General features: G+C 39.8%; 2 protein-coding genes across 9 annotated transcripts in view; both read right to left on the minus strand.

Moving 5' to 3' along the window:
- LOC134223602 (furin-like protease 1) overlaps positions 1 to 25,893 on the minus strand; it is an 800,923-nt gene that overhangs the window by 576,690 nt on the left and 198,340 nt on the right. The window lies entirely within an intron of this gene.
- LOC134221679 (polyadenylate-binding protein-interacting protein 1-like) lies at positions 18,299 to 18,971 on the minus strand. Its single transcript, XM_062700867.1, has 2 exons — positions 18,896 to 18,971; positions 18,299 to 18,828 (listed from the first exon to the last, which is right to left on the minus strand). Exons 1-2 carry the CDS (start codon positions 18,969 to 18,971, stop codon positions 18,470 to 18,472), a joined length of 435 nt encoding a protein of 144 aa, XP_062556851.1. The 3' UTR covers positions 18,299 to 18,469.

Below are 25,893 nucleotides of genomic sequence, written 5' to 3' on the forward strand. Positions count from 1 at the left end.
ATCCCAGGTCCGTTCCATTCTCCTACTTTGTATCTTTCTCTGTATTTCTCATGTTCTAGCAATCGCTGGAACTGGAAATGGACTTCCATACCGTTTCCATTACTATTCCTATACCTTCAACTTGAGTATTCTAACAGTAATCTGCTAGAATTGGAAATGAACTATGCAGCTCGTTTCCTACATCCAATTAAGAAATTCCATCAGTTACCTTCTCCTATCTATCACATTGGCAGCTCGTTAACCAAGACGGACCTCTGCCTCTCCAACCTAACCCAAAATTCCAACAAATTCCGCATGAACTCGTGGCAAGTGCAGAGGTATATTCGGCTTGCAGTGGGCGAGTGATTGCATCATCATTTCCTCCCCCTTCCCTACATTGACTTGCATGCTGACGTGGCAGGCGCCAGTATGACCTATCAAATGAGATCACCAGTACTTGCACATTGAAGATGTGTGCTAGTCCCAAGCAAACATCTGTTGGTTCCTTGTGCAAGAACAGCTGATCTGGTCATAATGGAGTAGCAACTACGAGCAGTCAATCAAGCTCAAGCTCAAGCTCAAGCTCAGGCGTCAGGAGGCATAACGGAGCCATAACTTGGTTGAATTGTTTGTACAGTTTCATGATTTGCTTCTTAATTTATATGTTAGCATTGGGGAGCCGAAAAACTTGTGGCTTGGTCGAGGTTAAGGATTACAAGAAAAAAATAGGAGGGGAAGGGGCCTAGGATCTGTGACGATGTTCTTGAGCAGCGTTGCTGTGCTGTTCAAGAAGGCCTATTCCTGAGAAAAAACATTTTCTTATTGATTTCGACACATTATTGGATGTTTTTGATGCAATTAAGGTTATGGTTGAATAATCAGTGTTGATTGTTTGTTTTTAGACGTTTAAGCTGTACCGTCTTCGACCAGAAGTCGTACGAACACTCAACACCTAGCAAGAGACAACGTACAACACTCAGCACTCAGTGAAGAATTTTCCGTATCATGGAAAGTTTCCTTATTACCGGAGTGGGAATCGAACCCACACTCCAAAGCACATGCGTCTGGACGATTGAGGTCACTAACCGCATGGCCACGATGCCCACTCTAACAAACACGCTTCGCTCGCATCTCGTTGTGTCTTTCAAAATGAAATTTCGGTTCGTAAATTCAGCTGTGGTGCAGAAAAAAAAAAGTTTTAGGTTCTTACGGTGGCAATGTCTTAGAATGAAAACGGTCTTTAAAGAAAAAAAATAGTAGCTGTGTGAGTCTAGTACCAAGCTTCGCGGTTCGATTCAATGCATTCTCATGATTATCGATGATTTGCAGATTGTCGCTGATGGGAGATATGAACTGGAAAGATAGCGAGGATTACCACAGCGAAAATCAGGTCATCCAGCCATGGCCAAAGAAATTATATGTCAATACATTGGATAAAATCTTGCGAGAGGATGTGGAAAACGAAGCACTTTGACGAAGACCTCCTAGTCGAGTCACTTCGTGCGGCAAGTGGTAATCTAATCCTGATTGCAGATCAGTTAATGGAATGTGTAGCGAGGGCATGTGACGCATCAATGCCGAAAAGATTGGAACCACGCAACAAGTGACGTTCGGCTTACTGGTGGAACGAGTCGCTTAGAGATCTTCGTGCTGTTTGACTAAGAGCCAGAAGACGCGTTTCGAGATCGCGAATAGAGATAAGAGAGAGCAACATAAGGTGACACTTCGTGAAACCAGGGCTGAACTATTGCAAGGAGTTGTGCCATGAAGCTGATGCCAATGTACGGGACAGTGCTTATCGGACGATAATGACAAAGATCAAAGGACCAACGACACCAGTTGAAATATCGCATCACAGTCCTACTCTGTGGCCACCGACTCCATACAACCAAACGGTGATTGTTGGATTTTCTAACAATTACAGTCGCCTCTCCACATCTCGATATTGAAGGGACCATCGACATAGGGAGAGATCGAGGGATGGAAGGAAAATTGAAATGGGTACTAGATCCAAAATAGCTCGTTGCTATTAAAAACGACAACAAAACAAATGACGTTTCTTGTTGTTGATGTGTTTGTTATTGTCCAAAGATGGTCAAGGAGCCTAAAAATTTGAACATACCGACATAAGGGGAGTAAATCCTGAATCAGAACATATCGAGATGTAGAAAGCTCAAATGTATGTAGATTGAAGGGATTGAGGACACCATCGACACAGGGAGAGATATCGAGATGTAGAGAGTCGACTGTATGTGTAAGAACCTACCAAAATCTGTATAAGAACTGGGCGTATGGAAAAATGCTAGATTGTTAAACAAATATTGTATAAGACCTTACATTTTTGCAAGCTTTTCTTAAAATATTTATTTGTGAGCTTACATTATTTGTATTAAAATCTTATATAGATTTTGGTAGGTTCTAATACAGAATTGTTAGAAAATTCAACAGTCGCTAATTGGGTGTACGATGATGAAGACGAAATTGTTGGCAGGTCTCCAACGAAGAGCTTGTATTTGTCGCGAGGAATCCCCACTGTGGAATTGAGGACTGCTCTACTGGCGACTCCGGACATGTTAAGGACGGTAATGCAAAAGTGCCTGGAAGAAGGATACTTCTCAAACAGATGGAAGATACGGAAGTTTGTGCAGTTGCTAACACCTAAAAACGCCCGGGATCCAAAATCGTGAAGGCTTATTTGTCTTTTGGACACCCTCGGCTTCTTCTGAAAGATTTGTTGGTAAGTAGCTGCAAAGCGGTTCAGAGGATGAACATTCGTGTCTGAATGTACGTTATTGGCAATCGGATAAATTTTGATAGCCTCGTAGACCTTCGGCGGCTTTCGGCGAGTGTATCATCATCAATCCTGAGGTACGGTGTAATGCCTGGGATAATGGCCACGGAACTAGCTAGCGCCTATGGAATCATATCGTCGGATGCAGTGTGAGATCATCAGAATGATCCCCAATGGCATAATGCTGACTGAAGAAGACAATAAGATTGGAGTCAATGGTTAAATGGCAACATGAGTGGAATAGCGCAGTCAAAGGAAGGTAAACTCACTGGCTCATCCTAAATTAGACGAGTTTGGTAAACAGGAAGCAAAGCGAAATAGACTTTCATGTAACTGTACTGTGCATAGTTGTCCTAAATCGGATATAGGACAAGACAGACACCGTTCTCCGACGACAGCAGGCAGAATTCCGTTTAGGATGATCATATGGAGACCTATTGTCATGCTCCGTATCGGCCTTAAACAGCTTGATTTGGTAATCATTGACTACGAAAAAGCTTTCGATCATCTAAGCCACGAAAATCTGCGGGGCGTCGCCCTTAGACGCAAGGAAGTTCCGGACAAAATCATCGGCCTCATCGAGGCGTAGTACAATGCTTTTGCCTACTGAGTCCTGCATAACGCAGCCAGGGTAGTCCCTGGAGTAATGCAAGGATGTTTTCAATCTCCGCTACTGGGCATCATCGTAATCAACGAGATTATGTGCGAGATCGTGTGTCAAACCGTGGGCAGCCTTTTACTGTTGAGAACCTGAACGACCTGAACGACAACAACGCTCTGAAATTAATTGTAAGCTAAATGACGTGATCGCACGCATATCTTTTGCTGAATATCAACACGAACAACCCCTTAGTTTATGATAGCCGGGCAAGCAGTGGAGAAGGTTGAAAACTTTCAATATCTAGACAGCTAGTCGGAAGGGAAACTATAGATCAATATAAGAGCACACATCAAGGAGACTAGGGCTGCTTTGGGAAGATCCATAAAGTACGTCACGCAAAATTTGCCGATTTTCAACCCCCCCTTCGTCACACGTTTTGTACTAAACCTTTAAAATTTTTGTATGAGTCGTCACGCTGCTCGGAACCCCCCCTCCCCCCTAGGAGCGTGACGTACTTTGTGGATGGTCCCTTTGTGAGTTTACGAAACTAATGGAGATCCAATCAGATTCATTTTTAACATGGTTTCCAAGGTGGTTCCTGTGTTGTCATACCTATGCCAGTGAGTATCGATGTGCTTCAGCATAGATCACAGAGAAGCTGCAAGTACTCCGATGTCTAGTAGACTCTACGTTTTAAGATTCGGTCCAGGTTGCCCCACAACTGGATCTCGAATGCTGAGCTACATCGACGGGAAACGAATTCAAGCTAAAATATCCACGCCGTTGTAGAGCAAATTTACTTTAAGCTCCGCCGCCGCGCATCCTCCTATTTGCACGGTTTGTCTGTGTCAAACCCAACAGCGCGTCCATCAAGTTATCCAACTCTACTACGCATGTTGAAGGCTAGTAGATGGCTGGCTGTTTTTCTACTTGATATTAGGGTTTGGTTGTTAAGTGAAATCATATTTCCACTTTACTCCCTTTTAGTCACTAATGAAGTCTCGTGTAGTTGACATAAGGCATACAATTCCTCTCTTGATGAATTCTATTGCAGAAATAATGCTAACATTAACCTTATATATCTGAGCTAAAGAGGCTGTAATACGTAAGATTCGAAAGTGCCAGAATTGAAACAAGATTCATCTGTAATTCAAATGCGGCACGCGTCTTTACTCTTACGTACATGACTCTAATCCTGAACAAAGCACAATATGGTTAAAAGTGCAAATTTCATCAATGATTAAATTCAATCTATCCATCGCTAAAAAGCATTCAAGGTTAATGAAAAGGTTTACCGCAACGGCTAAAGCAAGATCGAATCTATTCGCAACAGACTGACATTATGGAGCAAATGAGGGAGAAAACTCTTTACAATCGTCTGGCACAATCACCAAACCGGCACATGTGAATGCAATGTTTTCCGCCGTAACAATCAATTCCTCGCAAGTGCCAAGCAATACACATACACTTATCAAAAAGCCATAAACTTGAACTTCGTACTAACGTGGAGCAAAACCCACTAACCCACCTGGAGGAGGAAACCATCCACCCGAACAAGTGCTGGAATGGAACCGGAGAGGAAAACGAATCTACAGTTAGAAGGTGTGCCATGTCTGGTGGTATAGCGAGTCGTTGGCAGCTTCCGAGTAGTGTGAAGACCCGGGAACCCAAGTGTGGCAATCAACTCAACCAACCGACCGACGTCGACGACGACGCGAGGCGACGTAATTGGTTGTTGATTGCGAAGCCTCTCTCTCTTTGGCTCGGTGACGACGCCATGACTTCTGTTTTGATCTCCCCCAGTTGGAGAACGGTACTCACTTCTTGTCGTTCCTTTTTCGGGGAAAATTGTAGAAGCAAAACCCGCACCATAACCAGCGCAGCACCGATTGGGTAGTAATTGGATGTGGGTTTTCTTTTACGACTGGAAGCTCCGTTGCCGAGACGTCTCTTTCTTTTGCGGTTTGCAATGGTTCTAGCGAAGTCTGCAGTGCGGCGGATAAGGTGTAGAAATGTTTAACTGTTTTACAGGTTCCGCTTCTATGGTATCGCACTTCAAGTTGAAACTGTGAGGCTACAATGTGATATTTATTACCACTGGTACAACTTCATTGAAATTGTACACCCCCTTTCAATTATTTCCAGAAATTTGTGCATTTCCCGTTCCAGCCTCCATTATTTGCGCCTAATTAGGCAGATAATCCCAAACTGACAATCATCACCCACTATCAATTATCTCGAATGTTCATACCGAACATGCGATACGCCTGTTGTCCGAACGCCCAACAATCTTGATTTTCCGCTTATGTCCCACTCCGCAGTCTATATAAGACAAAGAGTAAAACAGTTTACTCGCGCTTATCATAACAATTGAATGATGGGGAAATTTCTCCTTCAGCCAGGGTAACTGATGACTAGGGCCACATCCATAATCGATCATCCATTTCGATGAAACAGTCGCAAGACGCTTCCGCGACCAAAGAATGTTGATGCAACAGAGGCCTAGACGATAACTAGAACACACAACCTGACAGAGCCGTAAATTTCCCTAATTAGAAGCAATTATTGATAACAAGGGCTGCCCCAGGTGCCGCCGCCGACAATACAGAGAGAATCCACTCCATTATTTATTCCGATAAGAAGGAAGCTCAACGCGGGGTGATGAATCAACTATTTTCCGGTAAAGCCCCAATCAGCCGGACACTCAACGACTAATGAGCTTCATCAGGCTACATCAAGTCGGTGATGTTTTGCAATTCACAAACATGTAAATATTGATCGATTTTGGTATCCGCAACAATGATATTATTCTGCTTTAAATTTGAATACAAATTTGTTACTTGTCATAAGACGAATTCGTACAATTCCATTTAATTTCACCACTTGATTGTATTTTTGACAGATACGTATTTCGACCTCAACAGTCAGTGTCTCTTACTTGACTCGAGTCAACTAAAATTTTAAAAAAATTGGATTGAATTTGGATTGGATTTGGATTGGATTTGGATTGGATTTGGATTGGATTTGGATTGGATTTGGATTGGATTTGGATTGGATTTGGATTGGATTTAGATTGGATTTGATTTGATTGGATTTGATTTGATTGGATTTGGATTGGATTTGGATTGGATTGGATTTGGATTTGGATTGGATTTGGATTGGATTGGATTGGATTGGATTTGGATTGGATTTGGATTGGATTTGGATTGGATTTGGATTGGATTTGGATTGGATTTGGATTGGATTTGGATTGGATTTGGATTGGATTTGGATAAGATTTGGATTGGATTTGGATTGTATTTGGATTAGATTTGGATTGAATTTGGATTGGATTTGAATTGGATTTGGATTGGATTTGGATTGGGTTTGGAATGGATTTGGATTGGGTTTGGATTGGATATGGATTGGAATTAGTTGGAATTAGACTGGAACTGGATCCGAACTGACTGGAATTGGACTGGAATTGGATTGGTTTTGGACCGCATCTGTACTGTATTTGGATTAGATCTGGACTGAATTTGACTGAATCTGGACTGGATCTGAACTGATTTGACTGGATCTGGACTGACTTGGACTGGATCTGACTGACCGACTTGGACTGACTGACTGACTGACTGGATCTGACTGGATTTGGACTGATCGATCGATTTGACCGATTGGATCGGATTTGACTGGATTTGGACTGGATCTGGACTGACTGACTTGACTGGATTTGACTGGATCTGGACTGACCTGACTTGACTGACTTGATTGACTTGGATTAGATCAGATTAGATTTAGACTGGATTTGACTGGATTTAGATTAGATCTGGACCGGATCTGGACCGATCTGGACTGACTTGACTGGATTTGGACCGACTTGGACTGACTGATCTGACTGGATTTGGACTGATCTGGACTGGACTGACTGGACTTTGGACCTGATCGACTTGACTGACTGATCTTGACTGGATCTTGACTGGATCTGGACTGATCTGGACTTGGACCTGACTCGATCTGGACTGGATCTGACTGATCTGGACTGACCTGACTGGATCTGGACTGGATCTGGACTGGATCGACTGGATCTGACTGATCTGGACTGGATTTGACTGATTTGGATCGATTTGGATTGACTTGGACTGATCCTGATCTGGATTGACCTGGACTGGATCTGGATTGATCTTGACTGGATCTGGATTGATCTGGACTGATTTTGACTGATTTGACTGGATTTGACTGATCTGGACTGGACTTGACTGATCTGGATCGATCTGACTGATCTGGACTGGATCTGACTGGATTTGACTGGATCTGGACTGGATTTGGATCGACTGACTGGATTTGACCGATCTGGACTGACTTGGACTCGACTTGATTTGATCTGACTGACCGACTGGATCTGACTGGATCTGGATTGACTCTGACTCTGGACTGAACCTGGATCGATCGACTGGATTACATCTGACTATATTTGGACTGAACCTGAACTGATCTGGACTGAACCTTGAACTGAACCTGACTGGATCTGACTCCATCTTGATCAGATCTGACCGATCTGGACTGACCTGGATCGGATCTGACCTGACTGGATCTGGATTAGATCTGACTGGATCGTACCTGGACTAGATCGACTGGAGCCGGACTGACTTGGACTGGATCTGACCGACTGGATCTGGATCTGGACTGACCTGGACTGGATCTGGACTGATCTGGACTGGATCTGGACCTGATCTTGACTGACTCTGGATCTGACTGGACCTTGGACTGACTTGACTGGATCTGGACTGATCTGACTGGATCTGACCGATTTGGACTGGATCTGGACTGACCTGACTGGATCTGACTGATCTTGACTGATCTGGACTGACTTGACTGATCTGGACTGGATCTGGACTGGATCTGGATCGACCTGACTGACTGATCTGGACTGGATCTGGATCTGGACTGACTTGACTGGATCTTGGACCGATCTGGACTGACCTGGATCGATCTGGATCGATCTTGACTGGATCGACTGACTGGACTGACTTGACTGATCTTGACTGGATCTGACTGATCTGACTGGATTTGACTGATCTGGACTGACCTGGACTGACTTGACCTGATCTGGACTTGGACTGGATCTGACTGATCTGACTGACCTGGACTGATCTGACTGATCTTGACTGGATCTTGACTGATCTGACCTGACTGACCGATCGATTGACTGACCTGACTGACCTGGACTGATTTGACTGACCTGGACTGATCTGACTGGATCTGGATTGACTCTGACTGATTGACTGGATCGATTTGACCGATCTGGACTGACTTGACTGACCTGACTGGATCTGGATCGATCTGGACTGGACTGACTGGATTCTTGGACCTGACTGATCGGATCGACTTGACTGATCTGACTGACTTGGACTGATCTGGATCGGACTTGACTGGATCTGACTGGATCTGGACTGATCTGGATCGATTTGACCGACTGGATTGACCTGGACTGACCTGGACTGGATCTGGACTGATTTGACTGATCTGGACTGACTGAACTGACTGGACTCTGACTGGACCTGACTGGACTGGGTCTGGACTGGCCTGACTGGGCTCTGGACTGAACCGACTGACTTGATCTGGATCGATCTGGACTGGATCTGGACTGGACTTGGACTGACCTGACTGACTTTGGACTGGATCTGGACTGATCTGGACCGATCTGACTGGACCTGATCGACTGGATCTGGACCTGACTGATCTGACTGATCTGACTGACTTGACTGGATCTGGACTGGATCGGACTGGATTTGACTGACCTGGACTGGATTTGGACTGATTTGGACTGATTTGGACTGGATCTGGACTGACTCCGATCTGACTGGATTGGACTTGACTGGATTGATTTGGATTGATTTGACTGGATTTGATCGATTGACTGGATTGATTTGATTGATTGGATTGGACTTGGATTGATTTGGATTGACTGACTGGATTGGATTGATTTGATTGACTGACTGGATTGATTTGGACTGATTGACTGGATCTGGATTGATCTGGATTGATCTGGGCAGGATCTGGACTGGAACTGACTGATTTTGACTGATTTGGACTGGATTTGGACCGGATCTGGACTGATTTGAACTGGATTTGAACTGACCTTGAACCGATTTGAACTGACCTGACTGGACTGGATTGATTGACTTTGATTGATTTGATTGATTTGGATTGACTTGATTTGATTGATTTTGATTGGATTTGATTGATTGGATTGATTTGGATTGATTTGATTGGATTGGATTGATTTGGATTGGTTTAAATTGGTTGGATTGGATTGGATTGATTTGGATTGGAATTGGATTGATCTTGACTGGATTTGAATTGGATTTGAATTGGATTTGGATTGGACTTGGCTTGGACTTGGATTGATTTGACTTGATTTGGATTGATTTGGATTGATTGAATTTGATTGGATTTGGATTGATTTGATTGGATTTGATTGATTTGGATTGATTTGATTGGATTTGGATTGGATTTGGATTGGATTTGGATTGGATTTGGATTGAATTTGGATTGGATTTGAATTGGATTTGGATTTAGATTTGGATTGGATTTAGATTGGATTGGATTGGATTTGGATTTGGATTTTGATTTGGATTTGGATTTGGATTTGGATTGGATTGGGCTTGAATTTTGATTGAATTTGTATTGGATTTGGTTTAGATTTGGATTGCATTTGGATTGGATTTTTGTTTGGATGTGATTGTATTGTATTTTCAAGAGGTTTGGCTGGGTTGGTATTATTTACCTGGTATTATTTAGATTGAGATGAGATTTGAATCTCGATTGGATTTCCATTGGATCAGAATATTACAGGTTTTAACTATTTTAATTTCGTGTGTTTTTTCTTCAATTATTCCATTTAGCGTACAGACAGTCAAAAATTACTTCATCCTATCATGCGCGTTATTCGAATTGTTTTAATGACTTTTAATTAGCTATGTTTCAATCAATACTTACTCTGGTATATTTATTCCTTTCATACCTGGAAATAAAGACAAATATTTTAAAATTAATACAAGGTTTCAAAAGTAATCAAAAAGGAGTTTATTCTAATTGTAAAATATTCAATACTACATTTAGTTGACCCTGTCTAGTGAATTGGAAACACTATTTAATGCTTGTTTGCATTAAGAACCACACCCTACTACATATATAATTTATGTTAAATGATCAAAAATTCTTTAATCCAAAATAATGCGATGTATTTTTTTAATAATTTAATACATTTTAAAGATTCTATTTCGGTATTCGCCACGGACATTTATACCAACTATTGTTATTTTACACGGCCGTGTAAAAAAATCCGTTGTAAAACAGAATCGGGTGTACTTCGTACGAGAAAATAATCATCACCGACAGATTTCACTTCGATTGTTTATTTGTCTTTCGCACGCGACCCCGTTCGACATACTTTTTTATAGTTGAACCATCTCGTCTTGTACATGAGAAATAAAGTCGAGTTGGTTGGATTCTAGAAAGTTCTGTATCTCACATCGACGTCTTGAGAAAGAATATGCACTCCATGAATGACCACCGTCTACCGAGTAGACGAAAATAACTCAATCTTATCAAATATTGATAAGATAGCGAAATAAGATGTGGACGTGACTGATATAAGAGATAAAGGATCAGACGACAATATCAATATTTTGCACTAAAATATTATGAGCACATCAAGCTATGCTATTTGTAAGAAGTCATCAATATCATGCGCCATTTTATCCATATCATATCTTGATATTAAATGATATTTCGGTGCAAATTTGTGATATTCTTGCCTGTTCTTTAATCTCTTATATCAATCAAGTCCATATCATGTTTTGTTATTCTGATCGAGGCTTCTACCCGGGAGCTCCGATGAAAAATAAAACATCATCCTATTAAGAGCAGAGATCGATCCTCAAAAGCATTGCATTTCAAGCCAACACCTTCCACGATTCAACCAACACAGTACGGTACCAAACCATGGTAGCGAAGTGTTTGTTTCGTAATTGATTTGCAAACATTCCGAGCCCGGCATGCAAGCAAATTCGCACCCATGGGAGGTGCCGCCGCGGATGCCTCTAAATCCAAAACGGCTTCCGTTCGCGTGGTAAGCGTTGACGTTGGATTTGTTATGTTCGAGTTGTGAATTAGTCGTGTTGTCGGTTAAATTTTCTGCATCGCAGATCGGCGGGTGCCGAAATTTGGGGTAGTAGGAAAACGAATTAAAAGACTTACCATAGTGGGGTAATTAGCGTTTTTTTTATTTCGAAATTTGTTTGGTCTAGATGATTGAAGCCATGTTGTACATTGTGGCTTGTAATCAGTGCAGTGGTCTGCGAATAGCATTCAAAACATTTGATTGTGTTAAAAAATGCCAATCATGAGAAAAACTTTAGTTTTCTTCGTAACTAATTAAAACTATTGAAATTAAAAGTACCTGATATAAGTAAAATAAGAACTACAGTACACGATGTAAATTCATTTTTCACTCGAGAAGTAATCTTTTGTCGCTTGCATCCTCCCAATTCTAGTTCTGCTAAAATTAGTTGATTGCTAATGTCCGGGAGCAGCTCGAATCAATTCAATAAATAAAGCCCTGTAACAGTTATGGGAAGCTTTTTCGGAGCCCGCCGTTCCAACCAACGGTGTTTCTGCCAGTCACTCACCCATCAAACTGTATATTTATGGCTGTACAAACTTGAACTAATTTATTTTTCAAGCATTCGGTGCAGCTTTTGGCTCGCCACTGGCCAAACCTTTGATGTTTCACATTCACCATGGAGCAATATTTCACTTTTACTGAGCCATAAACGCTTCGCTGATTTTCTACGAGCTGCTGAGAGGAAAGTGTAGGTGAGCCGGTCAGTCGGCCGGTGGACTTTTGTGTGCGGTGGTGGGCTGAGGCGACGGAGAATACGTAATTGGTTCATTTTTCATGCTTTGAGGGCTTTTGATTTTGTTTCGCATATATGATGGGTCTGAAGAGCGGTTGATTATACAATTGGTTTTTTTCCCTATTTCCTAATCACATCACTGAAACAAAAAGTGATTGTGTAACATTGATAAGTTTTATCTACTTTGAAAAACAGTGCCATTTTTTCAAACAAATGATGCACTGACATTTGTGCGATGGACACCATCTTTATTTAACCTTGCGTGAAAAAGTGCTGTGAACCATGCGAGTTTGCTTCTCGGTACGGTTCCAAACTTGGAAACTTTGGACGGATTCCACGCAGAATGACAACCGAACCTCTTCCTACCTTACTCGACACTGGTTGACATGACCCAACATCAGTTCTGGCTTTGTCAACACTTTTGGACAATATCGATTAGACATTTGTCAGACATAGAACATGCTTAAATCTTCATTATCTCAATATTTTCTAGGGAGAATTATGAAGATCTTGTGAACTGAAGGAAGCAGTATAACAATAATGTCTCATGGTGATAAACTTAGACTACATAAGATAATGTTATCCCTACATGAATGTTTATGACAATTTTGGAATAACTATCCAAATTGAAATCATTTTTCAAAGTGTATGGTTATATCGGGGGAAAATGTACGCTATATTGGGTGACGTTATATCGAGTGTATCGAAGAATACCTGTATTTCAGTTTTAATTTCCGAAAACTAAAAAAAAAATGTATTCCACCCTTTTCAAAACTTACTCGTGATTCTCTGTTCTGTATCGAACAGATTAAATAAACGTTCGTCTTGTTAGATAGGAAAATACAGAATGAATGTTTTATTGAATAAACAAGTGTAGTTGGTAACCACTGTTACTAGGTGGATCTCTGATAGGCTGGGTAGGTTGCCTCGATGTAACATCTTGAAAACCACGTGACAGCACATCTTCCCCGTAAGCTAATTCCTACTTGGAACTCGTACCATCCGACTACTTCTTGTGACGTAAACTCCATCTGCACGATAATGACCTCGTTGCGGTTGATCTGGTTGGAGTTGATCTTGTTGTACTTGTAAAGTATCATCGTCTTCTGCTGATAAGTACTCTTCATCGGGAATAGGTAATGCTTCACATACTATTTCTCCACGGGCAACTTCTTTCTCCTCGTAATCATCATAATCGTATTTCAGAATTTGATGTGATCTTCGTACTATCGTACCCAATTCCTTAGAATAGCATTCGTATAACTTATCCCCTTTCTTCCGCACAACTTTTGCCTTGATCCATCGTTGTCGTTCAGGATCACGATAGTCTCTTGCATATACTACCTCATCAATAGCGAAACGCGCTTCCTTCTTCCGCTCATTAATTTTCCAAGTCTTCGCAAAATGGTTTACATTTGGATCTCTTCGTAGAACATCGAATCGGGTTTTCATTTCTCGTCCAAACATTAGTTTAAACGGCGTCTCGTTCGTGGTGCAATGTGGTGTAGCCCGATACATCTGAAGGTGTGCATTCATTACTGTTGAAATTGATTTGCCACGATTGCAGTTATCGAATAACATCTTCTTCACAGCATATTTGAAAGTCTTGACTGCATTTTCTGCAGCACCATTTGAGCAAGGACTATACGGTGCTGACGTTAAATGACGAATTCCTTTTTCATCGCAAAAATCTTGAAATTCTTTCGCCGTAAAAGACCTTCCATTATCAGAAACCAGGGTATCACAGTTACCAAATCTTGCAAAACAATCTTCCAGCTTCTCAATTGTTTCTTTAGTAGATAGTGAACGAACCAAGTAGCATTCAACCCACTTCGAGTAACTATCAGTGACGATAAGAAAAATTTTCTCTTTCAGGAACAAGTGATCGATATGAATTCTTTCAAACGGACGAGAACATAACTTCCATGGAGAAATCGATGAGTTTTTAGTATCTGGTCTATACTGGATACAAGATTCACATCTTTTTCCCATATCTTCTATCTCCTTGTCGATACTTGGCCACCAGAAATAGTTTCGAGCCAGCGATTTCATTTTGACAATTCCAAGATGAGTTGAATGTAGTTCTTGCAGCAAAAATGACCTTAGCTTCATAGGTGCTATAATGCGGTAGCCCCACATAAGAACGCCTTCTTCAACAACGAGTTCGTCCTTACGAACAAAATATTTCTTCAATTCAGGATCGTCAACTTTACCAGGCCATCCGGTCTTAACGTAATGCACTACACGGCTTACTACAGGATCCCGCCTTGATTCAATTATAAGCTGTTTCCGTTCGACCAATGACCTCGTTTCAGATTCAATATACTGCAGAAACATAACTTCTTCATCATCTTCAACTTCATCGTCACAGCATTGAACTGGTGATCGAGACAAGAAATCAGCTACATTGTTGCTAACTCCTTTAATGTACTTGATCTCATATTCGTAATTTGCCAGGAAAACAGCCCAACGTTGTAACTTTCCGAACACCATATCCGGAATTCCCTTTCGTCCAAATAACGACACAAGTGGTTGATGATCCGTCAAAATCGTGAAGCTTTTTCCAAGAAGATAACTGCTCAATCTTCGAACCGCATAATAAACAGCCAACGCTTCCATATCCAATGGAGAATAATCTTGTTCGTGAGATTTGAGAACTCTTGAAATGAACGTTATTGGCCGTTGACTACCATCAGGAAACACTTGTAAGAGTACAGCTCCGATTCCTTTGCCAGACGCATCGGTAATTAACATAACTGGCAATTCAGGATTATACGGCACCAGCACATTATCCGAACATAATATCTGTTTTACAGTTTCAAACGCCACGTCACATTCAGAAGACCAATCATACCGTTTGTCCTTCTTAAGTAATTGATACAAAGGGCTCAGTATTGCTGAGATGTTCGGAATAAACTTCGAATAATACGTTACCATTCCGAGAAATTCTCTTAGTGCCTTGACATTCTCTGGTCTTGGAACATCCATTATAGCGCGAACCTTTTCCGGATCCTTATGCAGTCCATCACCGTCAATAATGTGTCCCAGAAATTGCATTCTTTCCTTGAAAAACTCACATTTCTCACGATTTAGTCGAAATTCTGCTTCTAGAAGCTTACTCAACACTCTTGCTAAATTCTTGAGATGTTCACTTACAGTTGCACCAGTTACTAAAACGTCATCCAAGAAATTGATACACATTCCTGCATTCCTGAAATAACTTTTCCAGAACTTCTTGAAATATTGCACAGGCTGGTTTAGTACCAAACGGCAAACGGTTCACATAATATATTCCTTTGTGAGTACTCCATGCCAACATTTTTCTCGATTCTTCCTCAAGCTCTAGCTGATTGTACGCCGATTTCAAATCCAGTTTCGAAAATAACTTTCCACCTTGCAACGCGTCGAACAAATCTTCCACAACAGGCATAGGGTATCGCTTATCTTCCAGAAACGGGTTGACAGTTACTCGATAATCTGCGCACAAACGAATTGACTTGTCTTTCTTTAAAACAGGAACTAACGGGGTTCCCCACTCTGCAATCTCAGCCTTAGTAATAATACCAGTCTTCTCTAGTGCATCCAGTTCCTCTTCAACCTTAGCTTGAAACGAAATCGGTATTTTCGAGGTTTAACAAACTTCGGTACAGCATCAGGTTTCAATAGCAAGTTGATTTTTGAATGCTTATAACAACCCAATGATCCATCGAACAATTCTTGATATTCATTCAAAATAGTTTTCAGTTGAACTTCCTGACAGTCACTCGACTCCGTGTCAAGTTTGTTTAACCGCAAGTGAAGCAACTCTCCAATAAAATCACGTCCAATCAACGGATTGCGCCCTCCTTCAATTACCACAATTTGACCAACCGCTTGTCGACCTTGATAACAGCTTCAGCTCCTGTATAGAACACCAACTTCCCACGGAACGGATGAAGTGTAAATTCTCCGAAATTATTGCGGTAAAACGTCTCAGAGATAATCGTTATTGGTGATCCAGTATCCATTTCAAATCTTGTCATTCGTCCATTAACTGCAATATCCACGTAATACGGCTCAGAACAGCTAACAGAGTTGACTTCCAAGTGGTTGACCGTTTGCTCCTTCTTGAAAAACGCTTTCTGTTTCTTCGGACAAACCACGGCAATATGGCCTTTCTCTTTGCAAATCTTGCATACATAACTTCGATACTGACAACTTCTAAAATCATGGTTATTCTTTCCGCACGCAAAACATGTCGCCGAACTAACTTTCTTCGCCGGCTTCGAACCATAACTTGTCTTCTTCTCGTTAATCTTGTTAACTTCCAGCAATGTTCGGTTTTTTAATGTGGCTTCCCTTTTCACCGCAATCTTGAGCAAATTCTCCAATGAAACATTGTCTTCCTCTTCACACAACCGTTCAAAAATCGGACCGGGTTGTAGTCCCGTCACAAAAATGTTCTTCAGTGCATGGTCCAAATGTTCTTTAAAATCACAATTCAAGGATAGTTTCTTCAAGCGAACGTACCATTCCAGATTCTTGCCTTGCTCTATAAAACGATGTTCGCTCCCGATAAGTAATTATCGCCGGACAGAATCTTTCCTTCAACAACGCACACAGCTCTTCATAGGACTTAGCATTTGGTTTCTCTGGATGGCAGATGTTCTTTACCGTTTGATAAACTTCTAGCGAAATCGAGGTAAGAAGTATAGCGGATCTACGCTCATTTTCTAAATCCACGGCTAGGAAATATTGCTCTAAACGTTCTTGATACATCTCCCATTGATCTCCAAAAGAAAACTTGGGCGGAGCAAATCCTTCCATTTTGCTTGTAGGTTTGAAATCCTTTCGTCGCCAATTGTTCTGTATCGAACAGATTAAATAAACGTTCGTCTTGTTTGATAGGAAAATACAGAATGAATGTTTTATTGAATAAACAAGTGTAGTTGGTAACCACTGTTACTAGGTGGATCTCTGATAGGCTGGGTAGGTTGCCTCGATGTAACATCTTGAAAACCACGTGACAGCACATTCTCTATTACCAACACTAAGTTTTCCGATTTGTCATGAAATTGTCAAAATTTATACATCAACATCAAGACAGCTATGCATACTTATAAAAGTTTCCTGTGTGATGTAGAAATAAACCTCAGATTTAAAAAAAAATTGAAAGCAGTTTGAAGAAATTATCTTTTATCTTTTATATAAATTAGGCCGATACAAATATTTAAAAACTATTTTGTCTCCCCCCCTCGGATTTTTTTTTTGACAAACATAACAAAAAAAAAAGATATTTTAGTTACTAGATAAAGATTGTCGCTACTGTTCCCTTTGTTCTGCTGTCCGAAACATGTGTGGTACATACCTGTCAAATCGTATGGATTTTCCATCTTTGACATTTAGCTCCCCTATCCTCGCCAGCAAAAGATGTTCCGGACAGCGACGACAGCGACAATCTTTATCTAGTAACTAAAATATCTTTTATCAAAAACAATATTTTGGGGGGGCAATAAAATAAAATTCGGAAAATTTTGAGGATTTTCAAAACATTCTTTAACAAATCCGAGGAGATTTTTGAATTTTTTCATTTGAATATTTATTTTTTACTAGCGAAAGAAACCCAGCTTTGCCCGGGTGGTAAAAATGTCATAATGAACTAATTCCAGCAACCCCGTGAAACAAGCACTAGTTCTTGAAGCCACCGTTTGTTGGTGTGGCGTTAGTGCTGTTTTTGAAGTTTAAAGCTCCGTTCATATTGCACTGATTACATTTCGCGTGGGTATTTAATGATCGCAAAATGATTTTCGATCGTGAAAATTTAAATTTCCATAACTTAAGTTAAGTTATTCTGTTTTCGTCATTTATTCAGCATTTTACGTGCGGTAATAGCCACCAAAATATAATTATCATCGAAATCAGCCGAAATTATCACCGGAAAAAGCCAATAAATTAATTTCGATAGCCATCACAATTTACCATGTTCTGGTAAGTTGCATTTGCAATCTATTTGACGATTGACTTGTGTCGTTTGACATCATTTTTCCAAATATTCATTTTGTGTAGTGTGAGTGTTGTTGTGTGTGTGTGACATGGCCATGATTAACGACATACCTGATCAGGGTTTATGCTCTATGCTGGCAGCTGGGTACACCGGCAGGGCTGTGTCGTCATCGAGAGATGATGAGGACGGCGCCAGCTACAGGGGATGTCCAATCAGTTGTGCGACGGAACACCCGAGCTCTTCGGCAGATGCATCGCCGGAATAGGCACACGTGCGTTGATGGCCGATTTAGAGTTGCGAGAAGGGGCAGTGGCTGATGGTCCGATACTCTGCCGTCTCCTCTCCTCGGGAAGCGTCACGGGTCTCCAACTGGCCTTCGCCTGCGGGACTACACAGCCACCGGGACTAGGGGATACTTTCCTTCGGAGATTCTCGGTAGGTCGGAAGGCCTCACTTCTCGTTTGGCTACCGTAATGGCGGGCCCGCACGGCCGGGTTCACACCGCGTGGACGAGACGTGTCCAGCGGGAACGGGAAAAAGAAAAACCCGTACAAAAAGCGTCGTTCGGACGCTGCTGTCCGACATGAATCTTGGTTAGGTGTGTAATCATTAAATAAATGAATTCAATGGATAATTACCTTTAAGTACTTTTAGAAAATGCACGAGAGTAGAGCGTTCGCTCCGTGCGATACAGATGGTACTCGAACTATTCATATCAATAAATTAATAAAAAATTGAAAAATTAATACAATTAAACTTTTAACACGACATCAGAACTAACGCTTTCTTCTAATTCACTTTTGGAAAATTCACTTAGAAAACATTAAATTCGCACTGAAACTGGCTTCTACTCTTCAGCCAAGTTGAAATACAAATGGCAGAGCAGTTTCAGAAGCACATATAAGTGCCCCAAATTTGCATTGTCATAGCTTTAGAATAATTGAAATTCACTAATACTTTCATAATATTTTTTTGACGAGTTTTATAGGATAAGTTAAAGTAAGCTAAATTATTTCTCTCAAGACTCATTGATATTTAATCTAATCAAATTCAAAGCTTTTATCCTTAAAAGCATATTTGAATTGGCAGCTTTTATAACATAACTTTATGGCAAGTGGCAGTTTTGTAAATAGTTCGCGAAATATTTAATATTCATTTAATTCATGAAACTTATCATAATTTATTTATATCGTAGAAAGTAAACAGTTAATAAAAGGAAATTTATTTACTGAAATACTAGATAACGTTACAAGACATTGCACCAAAAGAGCTTCAAATAATTTTCGTATACTTCTAGAATTTTTAAAAAGAGTTTTAAAAAAATACCGTTTGCCTCCCGGTGCAATTTTTTTCAAATGTCATCCTTCAGCTTCTTCTTCTTGCAACTTTTAATCGATGGATGATGGAAACTTGTAGTTTATGTAGTGTGAGTCGCTTAGTGAGATTGAGCATTTTTGCCGGGCAGCCTGCGTTCGCGGCGTTGAGGCGCGATTTAAATCTTTACACACGATTTCAACGAAATTTTGTTTGAGCATCCACGTCTGTTCTCTGTAAAATAAGTTTATCGGAATCCGAATGAAAACACACATTAAGGTCCGTCTCATTTACCGTAAGGTTCAAACAGACAGAAATTCATTTTTATGTATATAGATTTAAACAAAATTGAAACATTATTTTGCTTCAGACTCTAACGAGAATGTCGTGAACCTGGGTAGTGTTCTAAAATTTTAATGAAAAATGAATCACTGCTGATCAATCAGTTAATTGGTTTGCAGTCTTATTTATTCTACTTGCAAAAATTTAGTTTTCAAACAGAAATATGCCGTAGGAATTAAAGGCCAATTCTTTATCTCAATGCCAAATATTTGTCGAATTATTTCAGACATCTATCAAACTGTTTAGATATCGACATGGGTATCAGGCAGACTTGACAAATTTGTTATTATTATCAATTTAGTATTTGTTATTGTGACAAAGACAGTGCTGATAACTTTTGCCCTATAGCAAACGTGTGTATCTGAAATGAACGAATCAGCTATAGAGATAATTGCAATAAAATTTTGAAACATATTTTAGATGATGCGCTTTTTCTTTTAACAACAGCTTAAAATCGAACCTTAAAAAAAATCAATTTATTTTTTTTATTCGAATTAAATCTGCCCACGAGCGATATTGTTGCATGCGTCACTGTGTCCCGTGTTTAAAGCCACCGCTTGACAGCTAGCACCAAGTTTAGCACCAAGTTTTCGGCTTCAATCACATTGTATGCAGATGACAGCCGTTTCAGGGGGCTGAATTCCAGCCCCGCACTCTAGATCAATTTCCGTGAGTTTGTTTTGTTTTCTTCAACAGCTGTCCCAAAATTGTATTGTAATGATTTTTCTTTACATTTCCCCGTTAAATTCACCAACTTTTTGTATATACAAATATTGCGGATCCCAAAACGAATCGGAAAAAATCTTGCAAATCGGTCATCTCGTTCGCGAGGTAAATTGTCAGGAAGGAAATCTTAACTCATTTTTATTATATAGATTATCACCCCCTTGACCTTTCGGAGACCAGTAGGACACAATGTTGATTAAATATTACATTATTCATCAATTCATGTTACTGTTTATTAATTTTATTTTTATAAACATTATGAACGGTGGAAGTATCGTCTTTTGAAAACAGTTTAGCTGCAATTCTATTATCTACAATTGGAACAATTGAGTGGTATTTTTGAGTACAAGTAATCATGTTTGCGTTGCTCAGGATCAGCACTTCTGCTTTTCAAATGTCAAATATGCAGCACTGCACTCTAGGTCAAGGTCTAGGTCAATCTTTTGATTGTGAGCTACCGCTAGGCATCGAAATCCGTACACTTAAGCACCTCAGTATGTATGTTTATCGTTGCAACGCATGCAGTTTATCGTTGATGCAGGAGCACGAAGGCCTCTACCTTTAAAGTGTTGCGCATTTACACTTTCAAACTACGAAAAATATGATAAAATATTGAATCAAATCAACGAAATCCCGTCCACCGTGGTCGGATTTCGAATCAAAGGATCAAAATCCGTTCCGTACTAAAGTACCATTGTGAATAGTTAAATGTGTACCTTGAGAAGCGATATCGTATGCATTTGATTTGTATTCCGCTTAGCTTACTTTATTAATCGCAATTTGCTATTGAAACACACTTACTTTTGATGCAATCATGTTCTATACGCGTTAAAATGGCTTCAGAAACTCCGCCTTTGGTGGGTGACGATTTGTTTTCCATATGTTGTTTAAATTTCAAAGTCTTCTTTCCATCTAAGCTCAATGTCAAGTATATGAATAGGATACGATAAATCATTTGTAAATTTATTTATAATTACTTTAAAATCCCGTTTAATATATTGATATCTCTTGAGGTGGATAGATTTCGGTGCTGTACGGATTTCGGTCCCTCGCGGTATTCACAAACTTTTTTGCGTTTTAATGATCACCGGGAAAGTTAATGACATTTTTATATGTGAACACAGCCCAGAACAAATCAAACCGTGCATAAATCATGCAAATCAGTCAACCCGTTCGTGAGTTATGTTGCCTCAAAGGAAATGCAAACTCATTTTTATAATATAGAGAAGACTAGTCAAACCTTCCCGATCTTGCTCGGGTTGTTGTTTCGACCTATCTGTCAATCGTTTAGTTGATTGCAGCGTGACACTCTAGATCGAGTTCATTTCGAGCTTGATGGTTTTCATTAGAACTCATGAAAATGTAGCATTTTCACATTTGTGTTACTTTCCTGGCGAAATATTCTCTCTTTTCATTAGTATCGATTGGTGAGGAAATCCTGCAAATCGGCTCATCTGTTCGTGAGTTTAATATTGCCTCAAAGAAAATGTAAACTCATTTTTATATATAGAGACTAGCCGATCAGACCCTGCCGTACCCAGGTTGGGCAATTGTTTTTCGTGGGTAAATGTCAAATGCAAGATTGATAGCAGCGCCGCACTCTAGATCGATTTTAACTCGATTGTTTTAGATTTCTTGACTTCCCACCAACTTTATACATTTTCATCGTTTTCAAGCTATCCCATTAAAAATTGTTATCTTTCTTTATACATAAACATTAGTGAGAAAATCTTGGTCTCCTATAAAAAGTTCGTTTTTGGAGCGAACGAGAAAGGCAAAACTAATACGATCATCAAACAAAAGTGGACCAATATGGACAAATGAGATCCACGATGGATTTGATTTTTCATTTTTCAAATGCTTTTAACATGCTTCAAAATTAAGCTATCAATCATCTTATGTAACCAAAAGAAGCGTACCCAAAGACCGTAAAGCCATGCTAAGATAGTTTTTGAATATTATAAGCTAAAAACTGTTCTTTTCGGGACCACCCTATCTAAATTTTGTCATAAAACATTACCTAGGGGAACGGTTCGCCACTTCATCTCATAGCTCCTATTTCCATCCCATAAAAAACAAAGCAATGGAAAGGAATTTGGTTTGTTTATTATTTTTGTGATTTTTTTTAGCAGTGGGCACGCATGTTGACAAAAAGAAGCAACGAATTTGGTGCCGTATTACTTTGTTTAGCGATGAGATGGATATATGTACAGTGAGATGGAGATCGGAACATTTCCCCTATATGGATTGTATACCAATCGCCCGAAAACCATTCACCCGAAACCCACAACCACGAACCAAATGCGCTGGAAAACCATTCTGTTCGATACGGAACCAAACTCTCTCAACGAGTGGCGAAGTGCAGAGCCAAAACCTGATAAAGTTATCAGAGCTGTATAGAAATCAACACAACCTGAGGTGACTATCAAAATTTCCGATCAATTCAAAATGCCAAAAGCTTTCAATCAATATTTTCCTTCTTAATTTATAATATCAACATTATAAATTAAGAAGGAAAATATTGATTGAAAGCTTTAAGCATATTTGAATTGATTATTCTTTTTAAAGGTCCAATCGTTGATAAGCAAATCTGCACAACGTCGGCGACGTCGTGATAAGCCACTGGAATGTGTTGATTTCGATCATATCGACGAACGCTTTAAAGTAAATCTGGATGGGGAGTTCTTCTTGTAGTCTGTAGTTGATTGCGATGATGGTAAAATCATCTTGGGGAAGATCCATTAATTAAGTAACGCAAAAATTGGCCATTTTCAACCCTCCTCCCCCAATGTCACAATTTTTGTAAGAATCATTTGAATTTTTTAAAAATATTGGCACACTTCGGGCAACACCTCCCCCTCTCTAATCTATGTGTTGCGTAATTTATGGAAGCCCCTAGTTTGTTTCGGCACAACACATCAAAGTGCTATCGAAATCGGCAATTTAGATTATGGACGGAATTTTTAACACGGATTCACAACACTTTTCTCATATTTTCACGATAGTACATGGAAGTGTAGGTGAAGAAAACCATAGCCTTTTTCTTCCTTTGGTTTACACCTAGTTCTTTTTTTATACGGGTGGGTTTCAATCGATTAAGACCTTTAGCGTTGATGAAACTATGAGTTAACCCCATGAAAAAGTTCACAAAGCTGTGAAAGATCAGGGTAACCGAGAAATTCAAGAATACTAAGCGTGTAAAAAAATATTGAGGGTGTATATGATGTTACCGAGGAAAAATGGGAACCTATGACCAGTGTTGTCCTACACTCAGGGCAAAAAATTCTGCTCTTTGATTTTACTCCATCTAAACGATGTTATAGTCTCAACTAAGTAAGTTCAACTAATAGAAGGATATTTGAATTTTCTGAATGTCATGGCAAACTGTCAAAAAACTGCACTCCAGAGCCACAGGAGCGCGCGCACTGAAAATACACTGGAGTGTATGACTTAGTTGAACTTACTTAGTTGAGATTATAAAATAGTTTAGATGGAGTAAAATCAAAGAGCAGAATTTTTTGCCTTGAGTGTAGGACAACACTGCCTATGACTCAGCTTAAAGTGCGCTGTAAGAAATTGCAGAGAAATACCAATGCGAACATGAGCCGGAGTATATTCTATTGGATTTAGAAATACCTAGTAGAAATATATGCTGTTAAAAGTTTTTTTTCGGAACCAATCTCCACGGTTGCTTTTTTCACCTAAACCGAAGTTTCTTCAGAAACCTAACGCATCGATTTATTCCAAAGATTACACTACCCAACTTGCGTATAAGAAAGTTGTTGCTTTGGCATTCTTGCCGAGCCAAGACATTCCAAATGCATTGCAAGAATTACGAAAAACGATCCCAGAGCCTCTCTGTGATTTTTTTAAACTCTTTGAGTGAACTTTGCATTATTGGTTGCCAAATGAAAAGCAAAAAAAAACAGTCGAAGTCCTCTACTTCAAGGTTCAAGAAAGTTTGGCGCAAAACATTCCACGGGCCTCCAATCATGTTGAGGGATGGCATAACAAATGGAGTTTGCCGCTAGAACAGGGTAATCCTCCCTTCTACAGTGTTGTAAAGCAATTACAGCTAGAAGAACGAATAGCTAGCACTGATATTTTGCGATTGCTTCAGTCTCAGCCGATAGCTGAGCAGCTTAAAAAACCATTGAGAAGAACATAAAGTTAGAAGGGCTCGTTGCGTCATAAAAGCCAGCTGCCAGGTGAGTGGTCGAGCTTTTTGAGCTTATGTTAATTAGTTCCTAAGTTTCATATAAACTATAACTTACGTTTTAATGATTCTATGATAATACACACTGAAAAAATATCAGGCTGATTTTTTTTTTTTTCATTTCAAGGGCTTTCGGGCGTTTGGCATTCGGGCGAATGGTTTTCGGGCGATTGGTATAGAACCACCTATATGAGATAAATTAAATGTTTTTTCAAGCAAAAACGTTTAGAATTAAATTCTCTACTCGAAACAAATACATTTCACAAAATGTGTCTCAAAAGGGTCCCCCTAATGGCAACTTACACCAAAAATAGATCTTTTCTTGTAGATATTTTTTTCTGAAGACGTCAAAACTATGGCCCTGCTGGTTTTCAAGTTATCGAACTATGTCCTGAAATTCGATGAATCCTTACCATTGTGGCACGAGTTTGTATCGCTTGCACAATAGGACAGCCCCATATAAAGTAGTGGCCAAAACTACCAAAAGGCCAATTTTCTATTTGAGCGAGTAAAATGTGTTGAATAAAATAACCTATATTTTTATAATCATCTATTTTTTTAAATTTTGTAGGGAGGGATGGGGGGTTTTCAATCTAGCCCCTCCTATAAATGATATTTTATCGTTTTTTGGGGAAACGGGCACCTTTGCCATATTTTTGTCTCAAAGGTAACATATTTCTATATCGTTACAAAGCTCTCAAATAGATCTATGCAATAGGCTTGATAATGTAATAACAGCTCCGTCCAGAATTTAGATTTTAGTAGATTTGTAAAAGCATATTTTACATAATATTTAACGAACAAAACAATTTCATACCCCGCAATACCTCGCAGTAAAACATCATGCACTAAACTATTTAACTCTTAAGCTTTGAGGAACGTGAATAAAATTGTGCCCAAATACATCATTTTGTAACATAGAGTAGAGTGAGCAAGAGTGCGCGTGGGGTAAGAGTACGTTTTCGATTTTTTGAAGTAATAAAAAAAGATAAACTAGCAGCACTGCATCAGTTTGACAGGTATTCTGGCCAACTATTA

The sequence above is a fragment of the Armigeres subalbatus genome, chromosome 3 (genome assembly GCF_024139115.2).
Source record: "Armigeres subalbatus isolate Guangzhou_Male chromosome 3, GZ_Asu_2, whole genome shotgun sequence".
NCBI classification, from domain to species: Eukaryota; Metazoa; Arthropoda; class Insecta; order Diptera; family Culicidae; genus Armigeres; species Armigeres subalbatus.